We start from the raw sequence: 24,099 nt of genomic DNA, 5'->3' as shown, positions 1-24,099 counted from the left end.
ACCACCGTTACAGTTTAAGTGCCTATATTGTAAACCCTAATGCTCAGAATAATTAATTGGTTTGAGTAGGACAAACTTAATTTAAACAAATTAGTTCAGTCAAATTAGCACTTTCTTTTTCTTTCAAGTTCACAGAACTAATATTTTTTAAGTAAACTGAACTGTTTCATTGCTTTAAGTTTTATGAACTCATTTCTTTTAATTTAGACTTTTAATTTTAACTGAAACTAGGCTGGGATTACTGTTTTCCAGCATTTTTTTCTCATGGCACTCGAAAGGGACAGTAAATGCTAAAATTAAGTGTTATATAATGTTTTTTTGTGCAAGAGTAATGTTAAGTGTGAGATTTACACATTATTAATGTTTGGTTATGCTAATTCAGAAGAGTTTCTGTTAAATATGTTTTTTTTTTTTTGTGAGTTTCAGCAAGTGCTATACCATGCTATTGTTAACATTTTAGCATATTAGCAAGTTAGCATTTTCGGTTATAGTTAGTTTTTATTTTATTAGTTATAGCTAGCAAAGTTTCCACTAATAACAATGTTAACAATGAGATTACAGAATGATTTTAAGTTTAAACCATAAAATTCAACCCCATTTTGAATGTAGGCCTACTGTAATTTTGAATATTTTTTCTACTTTGAAAGAGACATTACCTGGGGTGGGTCAAAACAAAATGAAGGGGCATCATAGTAAAAATTATTTTCTACTGCAAGGACATTAGTTTACGTATGCATGACGAATCAGACTATTATAGACCATAAAGCAACTTACAGCTTCTAGGAATTTGATCTAGGCCTATCAGTGAAAACGTTAAAAAAACTCAATATTTAAATTTTTGTCACTTTCTTAGAACATAAAAGATTATATTTTTTTAAATATGGTACACAAATGTTAGGTTACCAAAATTCTTCAGAGGGCTATATATTATTTTGTGTTCTGCCAAATAAAGTAAGTTATACAGGTTTTTCAAACCATACTCATAAAAGAAATTCTTGAGGAAACCTACGACAAATTTGCCTTGAGTGCTGTTGTTTTGTCTTATAGATTAAAACAGCAAAACAGTTTTTTCCTATGGAAAAAAAAAATATTCATGGCTTAAAATAGCTTGAATGTAACTCTACACCCTTGCCTCATTTAGTATACGCAGGTCTATGAATATGCTAATTAGCCCCGCCTCCACTCACTCGCACGAGCTCAGAGATCCACTCGGTCAACTTACTGAGGTAAACGCTGCACAATGGTATCGCTTTTTATAACACCAGACACATAATTGTAATTAATATGATTAGTGTTTTGTTTGACTATGTTATCAAACAGCTAATAGTGTGTTGTTAATGTTACACAATGTCAGACAGCTGCATTCTAACAATCAGTATCCTTAAACTCTTTGAATAACTCAGAACGTCAGTGGAGAAAGGCATATAATTCATTATAACATCGTAATATACATCAAACACCCGCTATATTGCTAAATCTACCCGATTTTTCATATCAACATTAAAATATACCGGCATAACTGGGTTTCTTTTGAGACTCCCTTGCGGTCAGTTAATGATATGCTAAAGCCCGCCAGCGTGTTGAATTGATTGGTTACAAGGCAGTCTGTGACGTCAGAAACACCAGCGATTTTTGAAACTGTTTTTAGATCACTGCAGTTTTAAGGAGAAAATACTCAGCAATGGTGTTGACATGAATTTGCAAATGGTTTGTCTTATAACGTATTACAACGACATTAAAAACTTGATTTTCACCACAGGGGGACTTAAAAATGCTCCTTTAAAATATTCAACCCCCTTAAACTCTTGGTGTAATTCTCACATACACCGGCAGCAGGGGCTGAAATGAGCTGCAGTGCGCTCAGAAAAGAAAACGCGCACTGATTTCTTCTGAAGGAGAGAGAGAGAGAGAGAGAGAGAGAGAGAGAGCTCGTGCGTTCAGTGTTCACTTCACCTCCCACATGTAACGTGGCAGCCAGCGATGGCAAAGCTCCTGAACAAGTGAAACGTGTTGTCTTCACTCTTCAGCTCCTCGAAGAATCACGACATGATCGCGGTGAGCGCGGAGAGCCCCGTGGATCAGTACCGGACGCTGGCGTACGACACCGCGCTCAGTACTTTACTCGCTGTGCTGGTGTATGTGGTGCTGAAGGTGAGCCTGGACGGGATCCGCCAGTGGCGGGCTCGGATCTCGGTGCTGATCGTGGGCTCGGGTCCGATCGGGCTGACCGCGGCGCTGGTCGCTGTCCGCTCCGGTAAGGTGCTGAAGCTGACGCTGCTGGATGAGCGCTACCGGAGCGCGCTGCTCTGCAGACCGCAGCAGATCGCGCTGGACCCGCGCAGCGTGCGCTTCCTCCTGGACCTGGGGGTGGATTTCGACAACATGGAAGGCTGCTGGCACAACGAGCACTTCTTCACCAAAATCGGAGTGTTTCAGGAGTATTTGCTGAGCATCCTGGAGCAGAAGAAGCAAAAGGTTGACGTGAAAGTCCGTTTGGGAACAAAGGTACGTGCGTTTCTCACTGCGTGGCTCGCAAACAATCAGAAGTACTTGTTAAAGTTAGTATATGATTATTTTCGTCGCCCTCTTGCCCTGTTCATATTTTCAAAATTACACTATGATGCATTAAAAGCTGATATCTGTGATTTGGAATATGGGGAGCGTGTCCTAGCTGGATATTAGCTGGTAGACAGTCTTAGATCAGCTATACCTGATCCGATCATTCCAGGTGAAGGTGCTCCAGCTGGGTTTTGAACATGGTAGCTGGTTACATCTAATGGTAGATATCAAACAGCTTGAACCATAATGAGCAGCTAGTTAATAAACCAGCCAGACAGACAAGGCATAAAAGCATTCATATTGTCAAATGGTTAAACCCTGAGACAACACAATGATATTCATGATTCAGAAATGCTTGATATATATCCCAAAAATGCTTGATTTGTCAAAAAAATACTTTTTTTTTAAATGTATTTATTTATTTTTTACATTGTTTGAAAAAACTTATTGAAAATAATGATCATGATGCACACTTTTTAAAGGTGTAAGTCAAATATGTTATTACCAGTGTTGGGCTTGTTATTCAAAAAATATAATTTATTACACCGTTACTAGTTACACATTTCAAAAGTATTACTTAGTAGTTACACTTCTAGTTATTTTACTTTTCCTTCAGAAGTTGTAATTGTGTATCTTGCCCATAAAATTCTTCTGAAATGTTACTAACAACACATTTCTGCCTCATCATTTGACCAAATTCCACATTGGATCACAGTCAGAAGTTATTACAAACACTCAATTGATAGTGACTTTTACTCAAAACTATAATTGTCATGTGTAGTTTGAAGCTAATTGTAGCTATAATTTCTCTATTACCCATATATGATTATATTTCATGATGTATTTTATCAAAGAAATCACATAAGTTCATAATAAAAAGGTTTTTTCTCCAAAAAGATTTTTAATTACAGTAATATAATTTATATCGGGATCAGAGGGATGTGGGTGGGCAAAGTAAAGTAATGCCAGAGTAAAGTAATGCCACAACTTACACAACGGTGTTCAGATCATCTTTTCTCCTGACAAAATCAGTGTAATGGCAATATTTCTATCTGCTGAATGTAAGCTTTTCCATATTCCAAGCTTGCCTGCTGCACTGGTGACTTCATATGCCTGTGAAAATTATGAAAATGTATTTATTGTTCGATTTCAACTTAGTAGGGGTTAAAGGATTAGTCCACTTTCAAATGAAAATTAGCCCAAGATTTTCCCTCAAGCCATCCTATCTGTATATGACTTTCTTCTTTCTGATGAACACAATCAGAGTTATATTAATACATTTCCTGACACATCCCAGCTTTATAATGGAAGTGAACAGGATCAACGAGTATCTTTATGATGGAGTAGCACCCATCGTAAAGGTGCTTCACGCGGCTCCGGGGGGGTTAATAAAGTCGTTTTGAAGTAAAGTGATGCTTTTGTTTAAGAAAAATATCCATATTTATAAAGTAAAATATCCAGCTTCTGCCAGACCGCCTTCTGTATTGAAGTTATGAAGAAAGTGTAAAACTGGCGTTGCGTCAGTTACACTTTTTCCATAAGTTGAATAGGGAAGGTACTTAACTTAGGAAGAAAGTGTAAAACTCTTGCAGTTCAAAAATCTTATGCTATGTCCTACGCCTTCTGTTTTTAACTTAAGAAAAGAGCTTAACTGACACAAAGCCAGTTTACACTTTCTTCGTAACTTGAATATGGTTACGGTTTGGCGGAAGCTAGATATTTTACTTTATAACTTGTTAAATATAGATATTTCTGATGCTTCAGAAGGCCTTTATTAACCCCCGGTGCCATGTGGAGTACGTTTATGATGGATAGATGTGGATTGAGACACTTTCTTCAGCTCATACTTGTTGATCCCGTTCACTGGCATTATAAAGCTCGGATGTGTCAGGATATTTATTAATGTAAATCCGATTGTGTTCATCAGAAAGAAGAAAGTCATATACAGATGGCTTGAGGGTTAGTAAAGCTTGGGCTAATTTTCATTTGAAAGTGAACTAATCCTTTAAGGCACCAAAAGTAACTAAGTTATGAGCTGTTTTATGGATGGTAACTGTAATATTATTACTGAAATTGTATTAGTAATTAGTTACACTACTAGTTACTGCAAAAAGTAATATTACTAGTAACTGCCCAACACTGGTTACTCCATTGACATTTAGAGTCATTAAATAAAATAGTTTATTGATCTTTTTTGTTTTTTTCTCCAAAAACAAACCTGAAATACTAAGATTTTTAAATAGTTTTACCAATTATCTTAGACATCCACATTTTACATAAATCTATAAATCTATTCTTTGCTTTTATATTCCCTCGTCTTTTTTGTAACCTCAAAAAAAAAAAAAAAAACCCCGAAAAAAACGAACAAATAAATAGGTGTATGCATTAGAAACCACATCACATATCTGAAGTGCTTCCTGCTGTAGATTTGCTTGCTCATTCTGCTCAGAGACGCTTTCCTCACAGTTTAAACTCAGCAGACAGAGTCGAGTCAAAGCCAAAGAGCTCAATAAAGCAGAAAAATGAGCTTCACCAGTTAAAATCTCTGCTCACAGGTTTGGCTCCTTGCATTTTCTCAGAAATGTTATCTGTTTATGTAGAGCAGAAATTGCCAATGCATTTCCATCACCACCAGAGGAAATTATACAGCGTTTTTAGGAAATTAATATGATGGACGTTTTTTTATTAAACACACATTTACTGCCAGCTAACTAACTGTCATGTGTCTGTCATATAATGAACAGGTGATTATGTTTAACAGGCATTAATAAAGCTATAGACAGCGATTCTCCTTTGCTCTTTTTTGTTCTCTTTCACTTCTATTTCGGTCTTTATCAAGGCCAAAAGTGTTTTATGGTTTGCTATAAAGTGCTCTATCTTTTCTGGGTTGCTACATGCTGAAAGCTATTTATTTTCAGTCAAGACAGAGGTTCATTTGGGATACTTTGGGCATCTTATCTTGACAGTGTTCGTCTGAGGGGCCAAGCTATTTGTCACTGAACCTAAGATTTTTTGGATGAAATCGATATCTTTTGGTATTTATTCTGCTGAGATACTGAAGTGTCTTACCCATCTATATAGCATACTAGTGTACAATCTATGCTGTTTCATGTGCAGTATGAGGTATGCAGTGAAGTACACAAAGTACATTGCAGATTTATATGCTGTTTAATGTTTGATGATTGCGTTATTGTACATGTGCATCAGCACTGCTTCTATTGCTTTTTTCTGCTTCTTCTTCACCTGTGTTTTGATCCGGAGATTCTGTACTCTTCCAGAAGATGCGTAATAGCGCCCCCCCCCCCCCCACCTTATATAGTAAAAACACAGATTGACGTAAATTTATGTGAATGACAGGGAAAGAGTTATAAAATATTAATTAAAAACCTTGGTTGCACTTTAATTTACAGTATGTGTACTTACATGTACTTACAGTGTACTTACCTATTAAAATATTAGATGTAGGTGCGGGGTTAGTACCTAGTTATAACCCAGTTATTATAATTTCTGTAATAAGTACATAGTATGTACATGGGGAACAGGACTGTAAAATAAAGTTCTACCAAAATCTCTCAATTTGTGTTTTGAAGATTAGCCAAAATCTTATGGGTTTGGAAAGACATGAAGGTGAGAAAATTATGACAGAGTTTTCATTTTTGGGTGAATTATCACTTTAAACTTTTCAAGATTTTTCTTTTATTTATTTCTTCATTTATTTTAATTTGACCAGTACAAAATAACCACTTTTATTTCCAAAATTATAACTGGATTCAGTGATTCAAACATGATGAACTTGTAACATAGTAGCTTTGAAATGTTTCTTGTTGCATATTGTGCACCATTTCACATGCAATATGTTTTAAAGTGAGGGAAGTGCTCCAGTTTGAGTAAATGGATTTCTCTGGTCAGTCTATTTATGCCATGTCTCTGATGTCTCTAGACACGCAGACAAGCTCACATCCAATAAACCAAAGCAGACTTGAGTTTCATTTCATTTACAGCTATTCTGGGTGACAAGCTGTCAGTCTGGTTTAACAAAACTGTCCTGCTGACAAACCATCAATGGCAAATAAGAGTCTTTAGTTGTCATCCTGTCTACGCAAATCAACAATTGATGCTCTTACGCAGTTTAAACGTGGGTTTTTGGGAAGAAGTGTGCTGTTATAAAGATAACAAACAAAGTTTTATAGAATACAACTTAATACAACTTATTACAACAAATAAAAAAAAATTTTTTTTTAATTGATTCACTATTCAGGCAACACTGGTTGAGTTGAATGTATCTGATTAAAAAGAACTGACTCATAAAAGACATTTGTTCAAGAATTGAAAGACATCGTGTGTGTTGATCATTTTGATTTATCATAAGAGTCATTAGTTTGGAAATCAGACAATGGCTGTGCTGTATGTTTTGATTCATTCAGAATCGGACTACTTTGTGCACATTGAATGTTTCATGTAAAACAACCATCTCTTTAAAGTCATTTGTTCAGGAAACCGATTAAACCGGTTGCATTGTTTGTTTTATGATTCGCCTGAAGTAATTCGCTAAAAAGAGTAATTTGTTCACAAACCTGACTTTATTAAACACACTGTATGTTTTTGATTCACTAAAAAGAACCAGATCAAAGAGTCATACATTCGGGAATTGCTGTATGTTTATGAATCAATAAAAATATCTGACTCATAAGAGGCATTTATCCAGAAATCTGACTACTGACTCTATGTTTTGATTTACTAAAAATAACTGGTTCAGAGTCATTCTCATCTAGGAAATTGGAATCTACTAGCCATGCTGTATATTTTGGTCACAGTCTGATTAGACACACTGTTTGTTTGATGATTCAACTGAAGGAACTGGTTCATGAGAGTTATTGAAACAAACTGTTGGCCTATTGGTCACTTTGTATGCTTCTGATTCACAAAAACAACTGGTATAGAGTCATTTGTTTGGGAATTAGAGCATATTGGTGGTGCTGTATGTTTTTGATTCACATAACAGAACCGGCTCATTAGTGTCATTTGTTCAGGAAAACTGAACTGGTTGTTCTGGATATTTTTGATTCAGTGAAAGAACCGAATTGCCAAGCTAAAATTATTTCTCTGTAGTTTAGTGAGGAGTACCTGAGGAAGATGTCCAGGGCAGAATGGCCGCGAGTGATCGTCGTTGCTGATGGCTCATGTGGAGACTCCTGCTCTGTGCTGGGCATCAGCTCTGATTACATCGTTGAATCATGCCGTGCTTACGGAGCCAATGCCACCATAGAGAGACTGGACCAGAGACAGGTGAGTTACACACAGCCTTAAACATGCTCACATGCAGAATATCATCACACAAAGAAAATCAACAACCACCCTATAATGGAAAAAATCCACCCATCTTTTTTTACATCCCCATAAATCATAAGCAGTGACTCAGAATAAGCCGTTTGCAGTTTCTATGCAATGTGATGTCACATTGGTTAGGCCCCGTCCACGACTGCTGATGGACTGTTGCATTAGCATAGACCCATGAGCTGTACACAGTCTGCCATATTTATGTCCTGCCAGAGAATATAACAGCAGCATTCAAGTAAGACATGTATTCTTATTTAAGTTACTGAAGTTATTTAATCAAGAGCAGTGAGTGATTTTCTGTTCCCTATCGATACAGTTCACTCGTGTTGCGTCGTAATAGACACTATTGGGGAAACTCCTTTTTTCCTCCAAATACTGAAGCCTGATTGAATCAGTGAACTGCATGAGACTATGGCGCTGCAGCCTGCCGAAACGGTGAAGCTACCCACCTATATAAGCTGGCAATTCTCCACCGTAGGCTTCAGAGTCTTTCTCCTTCAATGCGAAGATCTTCTTCTGGCTGGACTATAAGATAAGACTGAAGAAGAAGCCTTTTCGCAATGGAACAAGCTGATTCAGCGGTGCTCAAGCTGATTCAAGCTGACGCTCAGTGGATGACTCCGATCCCTGCCATCTAAGAATCCGAGCAACACCAGGGCTGGCATGGACATCGAACTAAGGGAGATTAAGGACGTAAACAAGATTGCATTCCTTGATTCCCCAGTGTCCCCCACCAGTCTCTTTGGCATGCAGGCAATGCGCCACTTCCTGCACAAGTGCCGACTCAGCAGCCTGCGAAGCTCGCACCATCGACCACTCAGCCCAAGCCAGAGCTTGAGCTCCGACAACGCTCTCACTTCCTAAGCTCCAGGGTCCCCACCCTAAGATAAAGCTCATGTTCACGCACCCATGCAACTGAACACTGTTATAGCAAACAAAATAAAAAATAAACAGATTAAAAGAAAGAGCACTTTTCATCTTCCCTATACTACAAGCATCAGTCCCCTGCCTCAGCACAGCAGCCTGTTGCCCAAAACACTCACCACTCGGGCTCAGGCTTGGGGAGCCATCTCCAGATTATCAAGCTGGCTTCTTAACACAATCAAACGTGGCTACTTGCTTCAATTCGCTAGCAGGCCCCCACACTTCAGGGGCTTAATTTGCAGGTGCGGAGCAAAGCGTTGCATGTCCTCCGTTCCGAAGTAATGAATTTACTGGTGAAAGGAGCTGTAGAAACAGTTTCGCCAGCCCACAGCGAGTCAGGCTTTTACAGTTGCTACTTCGTCTTGCTAAAGAAGGATGGTGGCCTCAGGCACATCCTCGATCTCAGGCATCTGAACCACACTTTAATGAAACGGCCGTTAAAGATGCTGACATTGAAACAAATCCTCAAACCTCTCAGGTTTGCCCAGGAGATTATTTCTTCTCAGTGGATCTGAAAGATGCCTATTTTCATATCAAAATAGCCCCCCATCACAGACCATTTTTGAGATGCGCATTCGAGGGGGTGGCTTACCAGTATACCGTCCCTCCATTCGGAATTTATTCTGGCCCAGTGCACTTTTACGAAGTGCATGGATGTAGCACTCTCCTCTCTGAGACAGAAGGGAGTGCACATTCTGAATTACCTCGACGACTGGCTCATATTGGGCTAGAGGCTGAGTTGAACACTTACAGGTCCCGGCTCCTCAGCCATTTATAATGCCTGGGTCTCAGGATCAACTTAGCCAAGAGCTCATTTTCTCCCAGCCAGCGACTATCCTTCCCGAGAGCAGTTCTTGATTTTGCCCAAATGCGGGCCTGGTTCACGCCAGAGTGCGCGCTAGTGATTCAACAGCTTGCAGCGTCATTCAGAGTCGGGGTTTCACTCCCTCTCAAAATCTTTCAGAGAACACTTGGCCTAATGGCGGCAGCATCATCAGTAGTTCTGCTGGGCCTGCTACACATGTTGCCCCTGAAGTATTGGCTGAAACCCCACGTTCCAGCCAACGCTTGGCGTCTCGGACGCCTCCATATCAAAGTAGACCACAGCTGTGTCTTGGCCCTGTCCTTTTGGATGGACCCTCATCTGTATTGGGCCGGTATAGACCTGGAGTTGGTCTCCAGAAGGATGGTGGTCTTGACAGATGCCTCCAACATGGTTTGGGGAGCTCTGTGCGAGGGCAGACTGACAACCGGCTCCTAGTCAAGCATGGAGAGGCAGCAGCATAACAACTGCCTAAAAATGCTGGTGGTTTTTCTGGCTCTCAAAACCTTCCTACCAGACCTCAAAGGGCACCATGTCCTGGACTGCTCAGACAACATAGCGGTGGTGTCCTACATAAACCACCAAAGTGGACTCAGATCGAGTCCTCTGTATTAACTGTTGAGATGCCTCCTCTTATGGGCACAACACAACCTGCGCTCGCTCAGAGCAGCACACGTGCTGGGCAGACTGAACCAGGGAGCAAACATGCTGTCCCGGGGAAATGTGTCCTCGGGGGAATGTTCAAACAATCTGAAGTATCTTTGGGAGGGCAGAGGTCGAAGGACAGGGACACGCCGGCTCACAAGTGGCACGGCCTTCCCTGTATGCATTTCCCCCAGTCGCGCTGCTCCCGCAGGCCATCAGATGAATCAGGGAGGATAGTCCTTCTGGTTGCCCCTCTTTGGCGGAACCAGTCATGGCTCCCTGGCCAGTTCCTCTGAGGAAGGACCTACTTTCTCAGGCGAAGGGAATGATTTGGCACACCCGGACTCTGTTTTAATCATTCTCGGGGACTTTAATAAAGCGATTCTGTCACGTGAACTTCCAAAATACAGACTGCATATTACTTGTCCCACCAGAGACAGTAATACACTGGATCACTGTTACACGGCAATAAAGGATGCATATCACTCTGTCCCACGGGCAGCTTTGGGGCTCTCTGATCACAGTCTAGTTCATCTCATACCGACCTACAGGCAGAAACTGAAATCAGCTAAACCTGTAGCAAGGACTGTAAAGAGATGGGCCACCGAAACTGTCACAGATCCCTTGTTCCCCGGACTACTATTCCCATTATCCTCCTGTTCTCCGCAGCTGCACTCACTTCCCTCGTCTTCTCCTCCTCATCACGGATTGCCTTCACCTGTTCCTGATCGTCAGCACACCCTTTATAATGGACTCACTCCCTTCACTCCCTGTTCGTTCTCTGTTTTGTTAAATGTATGTTTTGGTGTTCCTTTCCTGAGTTTATTAAAGTACTACTATTGTATGTGGAAATCCGTATCTGCCTCATCTCTGCACCAGCATATCTGTAACAGAAGAACGGACCAAAAACGTTGGATTTCCCCAGCTCCCTGGCTCCTGCTCCTCCAACGCCTCCTACTCAGCTGTTGGCTGGCAATCGCCTCATTGGGCTCCTACAGGTGGGTCGTTCGCTGGATAGGTATGTGGAGGAGTTCGTTGAGCTTGCTTTACTATTTGGCTGGCCTGAGGCTTATTTAATCTCCCTATTTCTGGATGGACTAGATGATGACACAATCCATTTTGGTGAACCTGATTATCGTTTTTCGTTTTTCAGAAACTATCAATTCCATTTTGGAAAATGGCTCCAAATTCTTCGTTGATAGGGTTCGGGATGAGTGTTTGTCTCTAGTCCATCCAGAAACACGGTTGGCCAGGCCAGTCAGTCAGCCACCGTCTTCCTCCGCATGCCCCTCCAGCGAACTTCCTGCCTGTACTATGCTGGACCCACACTCCTCTGCTGGATCCAGGAGGAGCAAACAGCTCCAGCCTCCGCTGAGCCCTCTCCAGTTTCCGCCGAGCCCGCTCCCGTTCCTATGGGAATTCTAATTGTATTTGAGGGGATGGACTGGCCCTCTGCTTCAGCCACCGAGCCAATTTCTCCAGTCTCCGCCGAGCGAGTATCTCCAGTCTCCGCCGAGCAAGTCTCTCCAGTCTCCGCCGAGCAAATTTCTCCAGTCTCCGCCGAGCAAATATCTCCAGTCTCAGCCGCCGAGCCAGTATCTCCAGTCTCAGCCGCCAAGCCAGTATCTCCAGTCTCCGCCGCCGAGCCAGTATCTCCAGTCTCCGCCGCCGAGCCAGTATCTCCAGTCTCAGCCGAGCCAGCCGCTCCAACATATCACGAGACCGCTTCTATTATGAACTTTGTTATAGAAGTCTCCAGCCCAGGGACTGTTTTCCCTCCCTGCCTCCCTCTCCCGCCTCCTCCCATTTGTGTCCTCACTGAACCTCCACCTCAAGCCCCCTCGCCCAGATCTCCACCTCGGACCTCTGGTCGATTACCGTCACCCTGGCTCCAACCTCCCTCTGCTCCACCGTTGCCCATCAGTCCTCCAGCCTCACAAGTCTCCATCCTGCCCCCGTTCATACCTTGTTCCCTCGTCAGCCTGCCATCACCTCTGGACTGCACTCCTCCATCTACGCTCCGTTACTCCGTCCCTCAGTTTCTTTTGGCCTCCTCACTCCCTCCGGTACTCACTTTGTTGTCTGTCGTCCTTGTTCAACTGCGGCCTTCTGGAGCCCGCTGGTTCCACCATCTCCCGCCGGTCCTTCAGCGCTGCCTGGGCTCAATGGCATGAAGCCTTTGTAACTTCAAACTGTAACTTCATATATTAGTTTCTGTGAGGATTTGTGCATTCCTACAACGACTCATTTAACTTACAACAACGACAAACCCTGGTTCACTGCAAAACTCAGCCAGCTCCGTCAGGCCAAAGAAGATGCTCGCAAAAATGGGGACAGAGTCTTGTACAAACAGGCCAAATACACACTGGAAAAGGAGATCAGAGTGGCAAAGAGGAATTATTGTGATACATTTCGGAATCAGTTCTCTTCTAATGACACAGCTTCAATGTGGAAAGGTCTGAAAGTTATCACCAACTACAAGACACCATCCCCCATGGTGTCTTGATACATATTGATACTGAAATATCTGAAACGCTTCCAATACTCATTTTCCGTGGAATAGATACACAATACCAGCTGCACTTGCTCTCTCATCTCTCTGACAGCGAATTGACACAATAACCCACCTCCCATCACTCACTCATTTCATTCGCTCCGGATGAATATTGTTGGTGTTACAGAGCTTGAATTTTGGCATGGGATTGCATGTATTGCATATAATTTTACTCATTCCCAAAGATTTTGTGCTCAAACCCAAAGTGTGTATGCATAAAGCCGCTCTCAGTACTAAAAATCGAGTCCTTTTTACAGTCAAATACATTCAAAATGATGTAAAAATGCTGTCCTTGAGTATTCCCATGAACACAGTCAGTTATAATATAGTCAGTCCGTGCGTCAAGTCTTACTGTGTGTTCACACCGCCGACGGCGAGAGCGTCAAAGTGAGCGAGGAGAGTTGAAATCAGGTTAACTTTATGGTAATGAGCTATGACGCGGTTCGGCGGCAACCAATTGGAATGTAGAGGTCCTCGCTTGAGAGGCTTCCGATAGGTTGACGCGACTTGTCATTTACTTTGACCCTCCTGTCGGCGGCGGTTTGAACGAACAGTACAGCGTTGTTGGCAGGGCGGCCAAGGCGACTGTTGACGCTCTCGCCGACGGCGGTGTGAACGCATGGTTAAAGTGACAGCAGCCTAATATACTTGCTGTTAAAATATGAGGTAATATTAAAATACCTATATGGCAGGTTTTACCCTTGGTATCAATGTCAAAATTGTGGCCAGTGGAAATGATGATTGGCTAGTAACTTTGGAAAACCATTAGCCACAGTGGCTGTTGAGCAAAAAAGTTCATGTCAAGCCCTACACAGATCTAATATATACATGCAATTTCTTTACTTGCTGTTTATGTTCACAGACATAACCGACTGCGTTTATGTGAACTTTGTGTGTTTTTGACATAATCTTGTGTATATTTGACAGTTTAAGTGCAATAAATGTGAAAAGAACTTAGTTTAATACTCACAGGACGCTCTGTCAGACAGCCTGACATGCTTTGGATGTGTGTGCTCAGAAAACTGTATATCAGAAGTTTAGACTGATATGGCTTTAAAACGCATGCAGATTTGAACTGCAATTTCATGTGAGTGTGACTGCAATAGAGATGATAATCAAAACCAAACAGATGTTTTGTTTGTTTTTTTGGCAGAGTATTTGAGGCACGAGCTGTACAGACTCCACCTTTTTCTGAAAAGTGGGGTGGGGAACAGCAGCTTATTTGCATTTAAAAACACATGCATGAAAACAGCATGCTTTTTCTTTCACTCAAATATGGGCATTTACAACATGGTATAATAAATGTGGGATATTTTTTATGCTGAAACTTCACAGGCACATTCTGGGAACAACTGAGACTTATATTACATCTTGAAAAAAGGGGCACAATAAGTCCCATTTAAATCATTATACCATATCACGTCATTATATCTCAGTAGCAACCTTTTTCCCCTTCTCAGGCTGTTATTCTCTGAAATCTCTCATTGCGTTCTTGAATTTAAATGTCGTCAGAGCTGTTTGTGGTCATGAGGTCATCAGGGTGTTATTTTGCTGATTCACTTTATGAATATGGGTGAGGAAATTAAGCCACTATGAATAATAATAGAGTCTATTTCTGCCAGCAGTGATGCAGGTGAGCCAGATAGAAGCTTCCAGCATACAGCATTAACTGCATGTGTTATAAGTAACAGTGAATTTGACTTTTTTTACACAGGTTTAGAATGACAGTTTGTATCATTGATTTCTCTCTCTCCCTCTCTTTAGTTAATGTGCTTTGTGTTTGAACAGATGGTGTAGAAGGTTTAGCTAATGCAGATAACCAAGGTCAGCTTGTGTCCCCTGACAGGCTGTTTTGTTAGTCGGTGTTATGTATACAGCAATTCATCAAACAAGCTTCAGCAACCTTGATAAGGTTCATAGATAAGCAGGGTTTCAGTCTAATTAGTGCAACTGAAACTTGGTTCTGGATATTGAGGATTCATGACTATTGATCATGATTTCCATGACCATATTTCACTCTCTCGACGAGTTTTAAAGTCTATGAAATCAAAACTGACAATTCTTGTTTTTATGGAATATTTCAGTATTTATTATAAATGATTTATCTGTGCACATCATTATTTTGTTAAATTCATGTGCCTTGAAATAAAATTAAATTCCTCTCCCTCTTGCAGCGACATCTCTTCTCTGATGATGAGGGCGGAGCATGCTGTCCCTTACATGAGATCCACCAATAGCAAACCACAACTATCCAATCAATTCCCCACAGACAAAATCAAGCCCCGCCCTGCATTTGTTCTTGTTCCAGAAGCCGTTTCACTCATACGTCACAATAGGGATGAAAAGAGTAGCACAAATTCTCTTTCATGCTGACTTTTAACAAGTACAAAGACATTTTGTATCGGTCAAGATTTCTGGAGGGAAATAGCCCGGACACCGGAGAAATATTAAACTTTCTAGTGTACATGCATCTATGCTTGCGCACACTATCAAATGAAGTGTACTTTGAAAGGCTGTGCATTCGCTGTATGGTAGCATATGCATAAAAATTAAGAATTAAACAGGCTATCCTAGCAGGCATACAACCTTATACCTTCAATGTTAAAATGTGGTTGAAATAATGTTGAAAACAACATTGGTTGTGAAAAGGTTAACAAAATTTTGCAGTGATTCAAATGTTGAAAATTGATCCATGACGTTGATTAAAACATTAAAATGGTGGCCAGGATTTTTGCTGCACTGCTTTTACTTCTTCATATATGAAACGTTTTTTTTTTTTCCTCAACTGATTTTACATTTATCTAAACTAAGACAATTAATACAGCAATCTAAAAAAATGTGTAAGTATCATTTCTCCCCATGTATTGTACATTTTCAACTGATCTCATACAAATTACATACATAACTATCTCAAAATGAAAGCTCTTGCTTGCGTTTAGGAATATTCAGCAGTGAGCGAATATCTGTTCAGACAGGAGACAAATGAGAAATCCTTAAAGGCCAGAACATGACCTGGCTGGATTGTACTGTACTGATGTTACTGCCAGCATTATTGAATTGTTTAAGAAAATAGTGCCTGCTGGGAGATTTTGCCCCCCATTAGAAATCTGTTTAGTCCAATCAAATTTCCTGTCCTCATTTCATCAGAGTAAAAGATCACCAATTTTGGCCCAGATGGGGAATAGAACATGCAGTTCAGCTTTTTACTTTCCAGTAATTAGTTTGTCAATCATAGAGAATGAATAATGTAACAAATATTTCAATATATCAAGGATGACTTAATATAAAGTTGGATATATAAGTATGCCCAACTGTATTCAGATACATGTATGTATACTTGCATATGCTGATACTGTATATGTAATGTTTTCAATGAGGATATTGTTTCGGTGTAATGAAATGTTAATTATACATAAGGAATAAAATAATTATTTGGTCTGATTCTGTTTTATAGGTTCCCACACCAGAGATCCGTGCACATAGTTTGTACTTTGACCTGTCGGCATATGGGATCGACACCGTGAAGGAGCCACGCAACTCCTGCCAGCCTGCAGCCAAACCTGGATTCCACCTGAAGATATACGGAACCTTCCGGAACCGCTACATGGCTCTGGCCTGCACTTCAGAAGCAGACTCCAAAATGATGCATTTCTTGCGCCACACGGCCAACTCTTCAGTAAGATATCACAATCCCAGCATGCATCTGTTTGACAACTTCATCTGTTTTTAGGTTCTGGGAATTCTATGCATTCTCAAAGGTTCATCCAAAAACAAAAATGCCATTCTGCTCCTCCCCAGCCGGACCTTCTGGTTGAAATACTGTCAGTTGGTGTTTCAAACAATGTTTAATGCTAAATAGTTGTAATCTGTTTCGAGTTATTTTTAGCTGTACAAAACAACTTGTTGTGCTGCTTGATATTGTAAACTGCTATGTATTACCATATTATTTTAATTTATTCTCTTAATTGTAAACACACTGGTTTGTAGCACAAATAGTTTTACCATTTACTGTTATTCTTCTAGTTGTATGAAGTTACGAGTTGTAAATTGTAAAATTTAACGATATTGTCGCATTGCTCTTTATATAAGTTGGATATATAAGTATGTCCAACTGTATTCAGATACATAGAGCATGTATACTCACATTTGCCGATATATGCTATCAGGGCTGTTGTTAGAGAATTCTGGGCCCCCTGAAAAAACACTGATGTGGGCCCCCACCACCCTCCACTCATACCAAATATGCATAAGATATGGGCATGGAGACCCACATCTGGCACAATGTAACCTTATAGGAATTTCTATAACAAAATAACAAAACAGACAAATAAATAAAGTTTTAATGTAACAATATACATATTTATATAAATTTATATACAATGTTTTATAAATATTACATCAACACATAGCATTGAGCAAATAACTTCTTATGAAGCATTGTTTAAAGACATCAAGCAATTATTCAAGACTAATAAAGAAACAAAAGACAATAAATTAATAAATATAATATAATATAAAATGTCTTTCTTGTCAGTCCTGGTGTTTAACAGCTGAGGTAAACATTCAGATTTTAAAAAAAATAATAATAAAAAAATTAAATAAAACCTCTTAAATTTCTTATTGTCTGTGCAGGTCTTTGATCCTTGTGACAAAAGCTTAAAAAGACAGGGATTTGGAGCTTGTAATCATTCGGGTGGCAGATTTTGTCTTATACCTTTGAAAATAATTAGGGCACAGCATCCAATCACATTGACATCCCTACAGTGCATTTACCTGTCTTGTTAAATAATGTTTTGATAGACTGATTAAGCAATTCTCTTGGCCTCCCTCTCTATGATGTTACTGGTACCCAGATTGTAGTGACCATATGATACGCATCATGCTCTGGGGGCCATAGAGCCTGAACCACCACAGTTTCCAGCACATCCAGGTCTGATGATCGCTAGTCCAGTGCTGTCAGCACTTCCCAGTCCGGTCGTCCCTAGACCAGTGCTTCTTCATAACATAGCCACCACTCCAGAGCCTCTTCACAACATGGATGCCATGCCAGAGTCTCCAGCCAGCATGGACGCCATGGCAGAAATTCTGGCCATCATGAACGTTGCACCTGAAGCTACCAAGGCATTCCCTAGGCGTCCGAGACTGCTTCCAGTTTGGCATTAACTTCCTCTTTGCTCTGACACGACCACAGAGGTTGTTAGTAAACTCTGAGCTTGTCCTGACACGACCATGGAGGTCATCCCTGAATTTCCTGTCTGCCCTGATGCGACCACGGAGGGCGTCCCCGAGCTTCCTGTCTGCCCTGACATGACCACAGAGGTTGTCCATGTACTTGCTGTCTGCCCTGACACTACCACAGAGGTCATCCCTGAACTGCCTGTCTGCCTAGATACAACCACGGAGGTCGTTCCTGAGTTTACTCTCTGCCTAAAGCTTCCTGTCTACCTAGATATGACCACGGAGGTCATCTCTGAGTTTCCTGTCTGCCTAGATCTTCCTATCTGGCTAGATATGACCATGGCCCTTGAACTCCCTGCCTGTTTCGTCTCAGCAGAGAGGCTGTTCTAAGTGCCAGAGTCTTGTCCGAGGAGACCACGAATAAAGACTTTGCTTTCCTTGTCAAAAACATTACTCCTGCCTGCCCTGTTATGGCCACGGAGGCCATTACGGAGTGCTCTGCATGTTTTGACATGGACCCAGAGGCCAAACCTAACCTCTTTGTTCTTTTTGTTCCAGTCACATCTGCTCTGCTGTGGTGGTCTTCTTCTCCACCATGGGGATATTCAACTTCACTGAGTTGGTCATCTACTCTGCCGTGGGGGTCTTCAGGCCTGTCTACTCTGCTTGTGGTGGTCTTCTGCTCTGCCATGGTGGTCTATAGATCTGTCTGATCTGCCCTGGTGGTCTTCTGCTCCACAGTGGTGGTCACTAGCTCTACCTGCTCTAATGTGGTGGTCCTCAGCTACGCCTTGGTGGTCTTCAGCCCTGCTAGCTCCACTGTGGTGGTCTTCTGCTTCGCCGTGGGGATCTTTAGACCCATCCTCTCTGCAGTGGTGGTCTTCTGCTCTGCTGTCGGGATCTTCATACCCTTCCACTCTGCTGTGGTGGTTTTCTGCTCTGCTGTAGGGATCTTTAGACCCATCCTCTCTGCAGTGGTGGTCTTCTGCTCTGCTGTCGGGATCTTCAGACCTGTCCACTCTGCTGTGGTGGTCTTCTGCTCTGCCACAGAATCTTCAGGCCTGTCTGCTCTGTAATGGTGGTCATATGCTCCACCGTGTGGGTCTTCAGTACTGTCTACTCTGCTATGGTGGTTGTCTGCTCCACCGTGGGGTCTTCAGCTCCGCTCAGATGGTCTTCAGCCCCGTCAGCTCAGCCCTGATCATTTACCCTGCCTACTCTGTTCTGGTCACCTGCTCTGTCTCCCATGATCTCCATGAGAGGGCACTCCTTCCGACTCCCTTGCTTTCCCTTCATGAACTTCAATTCCCATAACCCAGATTCATTATGTTTGATTACTTCCACCTGTGTCTCATTATCTTATTAATGTCTGCCTATTTAATCCCTGTTTTCACTCATGCTTTGTGAAGTCTTGTAAGTGTCACACTGCATTTCTGATCGCTCTCCCTCTGGTTACCCGTGTTTTGGTTTTGACTTTCTGCCTGGTTTCCCAGATTTCCCTGTGTTTTTCTGCCCTGTTGTCTTGTTTGATTTTCTGCCCTGTTATTTGACCTATTGCCTGTTTTATGGATTATGATTCTGGATTGCCCTAATAAAGCTGCATTTGGATCTTTAACCCAAGTCTCAGAGCAGTTGTGACAGTTTGTATCGCAAAATGTAACTATATAATCGCATCAGCTCAAATATCCTAAATGCGACTATAAGGCATTAAGATATTATAAACATTAACATCATGATTTTCTGTAAAGCTGCTTAAATTTGAAAAAATAAATTTGACTTGACTTTACTTATAAATCAATGTTACAATTTGTAAAAAGTTGCAACAGCTCTGTTGAAAACTATAATACATTAAAATGCAAGCTGAGTCGTGTCATTCCAAACCTGTGTGATCTAATGAGAAAATGTAACTATTTTATGAGATACATATTTCATATGAATTAATATGATGTGATTGAAACATATGATTTTTAGAAAAAGTAAAAAAACATAAAGGTCCACTATTAGTTGGGTGTAAGCATATCATAATTCAAAATGTATTATTGAGAACTTACAACTTTATATGTATCAGCCATCAATTCAGTTCACCAAAACACAAAACAGAAATTGCCATGAAAGTGTTTTGGACATTTTAAAGAATGTTCAACATTTGTCAGTGTTGGCAATACTCTGGTCCAATATTGGTGTACAATAACTCCTGAACCCTCCTTAAAAACACACAATCAAACAAATACAACTAGTTATGAAATTATCCAGCAGGGGCTGACTAGCAAAACCTTGAGCCATTGGTGCCAGACTATAGTTTCACAATTATCTGCTTTTGCTTTATTTGGAAAGCTTCATTAATGAATAAAAAGACAAAAAGCATAAACACAGAGAAGAAAATAACAAACATATATGAGAGAAAACAACACGAGACAAGGTGTATCAGGTCACAGTCATCACAGGATATGTAATTCATGAAGACACATGCTGTTACCTAGTTACAACCACAATGTGCATGCGTGTGTGTGCATGTGTGAGTGTGTGTGTGAGTCTAAATGTAGGGAGGGAGATTAAATGAATCACCTGATCTCTAATGACTTACCTCTCTGTTCACTCAGATCATGAAGAACATCTTCCACCAGTCGTTCAATGCATACAAGACTGACATTGAGCCTCGTCTGAGTGAACTCACGCTGCACCACATGCAGTGCAGTCGCAAGCTGTTCGAGATCATGCTGTCATACAGACGTGTCAGCGCCGCTTACATCGAAGGAGATAATGTGGCCGTGACTGTAGAAGGAGAAGCTGCAAGAGTGCTGAACTTTGACACGGGTGAGAATAGCAGCATTTGAACATGACCTGAATGCAAAGAAAGTTACTGTCTTAAAATTGTGTTTATGAATAGTCATATTTTAAAAAATTAAAAAATGAATTGTACCTAAATTTTGCTATAAGAGAAAATGCATAAAATGGCAATTGTTCCTGCACTTTCTGTTCAGCCCTGTTATGCTGTGATATTTCCCTCTTAAAAAATATAAAATTGGTTTGATATTATATTTTTTTTAATTAATAATAATATTATATTTAGTACAGTTCAATTTACAATAGGGCTAGAACGGCACACTGAGGTAATCATTTACGTTGATTGAGCACTGTTGATGTTTATCCCTAATCCCCTGCATGTTTCGCACAAAACAAAACTCTAGAGCAGATGCTAATGGAATTGAATTTACAAGCTTTATCAGTATTTCAGCTTTCTTCTTATCAAGCATAATAGTTTACATCTCTTTTGGGAAAAATCATTGGTCTTTTTTTTAAATTATATATTGTTATTGGCAGAAAGCACAGGAATATTGACTATAATCTGATGTAATGCACTTTTATTTGCAATCCAACATCATGAAATTTTTTTGCAGTGATCTTCAACCCCATAACATTTTTGATGTAACAAAGTTGACACAAACCGGAGACAGAAAAATTATTATTAATTTTTTTTAAAGTGACAATATATGATTTATTACAAGGCACATCAAAACTAGGTTATACTGTTACAGGATTGAAATTATTGAGTTAACATTCTTTTGAGATAATAAATATGAATTGGAAAAAAGCTGTGTATGTCTGCTAACAACATTTTCAATGAAGCTAAAATATTATTTCAATTGTAACATTCCCTTTCAGATTATATCTGATTGTAATCTGTTATATGAATATGTCTTTGTTGATTAAGGTTGCGGTGTGAACCTGGGCATGAGAGGCCTGGAGTCACTGGGGATGTTCATCTACAGAACCGCCACGGCTCTAGACCAGAACGATGTGTTCGAGGCGCTCTCGGCCAAAATCCAGCACTCCAGACACGTGGCAGAGACCTTCAGGAAAAGTGGACTGGCCTCGGCCATGTTTGAATGACCCTGCATATTTTTGTACGAGAGCCAAAGTGTGTGTGTATTTTGAGGGAAGTTATAAACATAATTGCTTACATATAATGATCAATATCATATTCACTGCACATTGGAGTGACCAAAGTTTATGTATTTGCATTTCATTTGTGAAAAACTGTTTGGTGTAATATGGACGATTTTTTTCTGCCAGAGACATCGGAAACATCGGCGCTGCTTTTTGGTGTTGACACTATGGGGAACGCCCTCAGACTGACCGGTGTCTGACCCTGACTATAGTAAAGGTAATCTCCAGAGACCCGTTATAGACAGCGACCTCCAACACTGCGCCTAAGTGGGCAACAGATAAGAGGGACGCCATTTTCCAGACAATCTACCTCTACTGCCATCCCTACTATACATAATGGCGACATTGGCCATTCTGGTTTTCCTTCTCAGAATGCCTCTGAGCAATCTCCTCCCTTGCTTCCTCTTCTTTGCAGCCTGCCACTTCTGCTCCCTACTCATACACAAGCACGAGCAGCCATGCTGTCTTTCTGACTGTCTCCAGGTTTTTCCACGGGATGGGACAGAAGGTTTAGACGAGGAAGTGGAGGGTTCAGAAGGCGATTCAAACCTTTGTGGGATGCACTTCCTAAAGGCAGCTGACTGCATTCTCATTTCCCTGAAACTCCTCACCACTGCCTCAACAGAGGTGCCAAAGAGTCCAGAGGGTGAGATTAGGGTTTGATTCATTACAGATTAAGTCACAGGTGCCTCTCTATGACCACCATCGCTGTCATTGAACGACTGACGGCTGTGACCATCTGCTCGTCGACAGCAACATGCTCTCTGCTAGTTCGGAAAAAACTGCAGAGTGGACTTCCGAATCCAGCAGATCACCTGAAATGGCAAGAGGACATTGGGAAATGGACCTCCCGAATTCCTCTGCCAGCTCAACTTATGACCCCCATGAACGAGGTCGCGAGCCACGGGTTGTAGACACTCCTCTTCCCTCAAAAAAAGGGACAAGCATGAGAACTTCACTGTGATCGCATTCAGCTCCCTCAAGAAATGAATGCATGTGCTCTGCTCCAAGACAGATAACACAAAGCTTGTGCGTGTCCTCTGGTGTCATAAAGCAAGGAGACAGAAGAACACACTTCCTGAAAATCTTCTTCTCCATTGCCATGCGCTACAAGCAAATGTCTCCTGAAGATAACCAAGCTGATGACATGCAACTTGGGTGCCTTTTTATGAGCACAGGCAAAAAAGTCAATAGTCAATTATGTGACGTCACAGACTGCATGTTTACAGATGCTCAGGCACCGGTCACTCTGAGAGCGTTCCCCATAGTGTCAACAACAAAACACAACATCAAAGTTCCACTTCGAAAGGGAAACAAGCTCCCATAATGTAATGTAATAGTAAAATTGGTATATTTGTGTTTTGTGAGTGGATCAAACACCTTGACAAAAAAAAGAAAGAACTGGAGACCAATTCAGTCTAGAATGACCACAGTCCAAAAGAAAACTTCACTAAAGATAGTGATCTTAAAAATATTTGGACACTTCTAAAAGTATAAAAGCCACTGTGTTAGACAACAAACTCTCACATTTAGTGCAGTGTTGGCCTTAAAGGGATAGTTCACCCAAAAATGAAAATAACCCCATGATTTACTTAATCCCTTAAGCCAATCTAGGTGTATATGACTTTCTTCTTTCAGACGAACACGTACAGTTGGTACGGAAAGTATTCAGACCCCCTTAAATTTTTCACTCTGTTATATTGCAGCCATTTGCTAAAATCATTTAAGGTCATTATTTTTCCTCATTAATGAACACACAGCACCCCATATTGACAGAAAAACACAGAATTGTTGACATTTTTGCAGATTTATTAAAAAAGAAAAACTGAAATATCACATGGTCCTAAGTATTCAGACCCTTTGCTCAGTATTTAGTAGAAGGACCCTTTTGATCTAATACAGCCATAAATCTTTTTTGGGAAAGATGCAACAAGTTTTTCACACCTGGATTTGGGGATCCTCTGCCATTCCTCCTTGCAGATCCTCTCCAGTTCTGTCATGGATGGTAAACGTTGGTGGACAGCCATTTTTAGGTCTCTCCAGAGATGCTCAATTGGGTTTAAGTCAGGGCTCTGGCTGGGCCATTTAAGAACAGTCACAGAGTTGTTGTGAAGCCACTCCTTCGTTATTT

General features: G+C 40.9%; 1 protein-coding gene across 1 annotated transcript; it reads left to right on the top strand.

Moving 5' to 3' along the window:
- Positions 1-2,015: 2,015 nt before the first annotated feature.
- On the top strand, positions 2,016-23,565 carry si:dkey-234i14.6 (uncharacterized). Its single transcript, XM_067380250.1, has 5 exons — positions 2,016-2,505; positions 7,669-7,845; positions 16,297-16,518; positions 20,621-20,834; positions 21,733-23,565. Exons 1-5 carry the CDS (start codon positions 2,047-2,049, stop codon positions 21,909-21,911), a joined length of 1,251 nt encoding a protein of 416 aa, XP_067236351.1. The 5' UTR covers positions 2,016-2,046; the 3' UTR covers positions 21,912-23,565.
- Positions 23,566-24,099: the final 534 nt, after the last annotated feature.

The sequence above is a fragment of the Chanodichthys erythropterus genome, chromosome 24, assembly GCF_024489055.1.
Source record: "Chanodichthys erythropterus isolate Z2021 chromosome 24, ASM2448905v1, whole genome shotgun sequence".
Lineage (NCBI taxonomy): Eukaryota > Metazoa > Chordata > Actinopteri > Cypriniformes > Xenocyprididae > Chanodichthys > Chanodichthys erythropterus.
The sequence above is the reverse complement of the archived record's forward strand: the minus strand, read 5'-3'. Positions and strand labels throughout refer to the sequence as shown.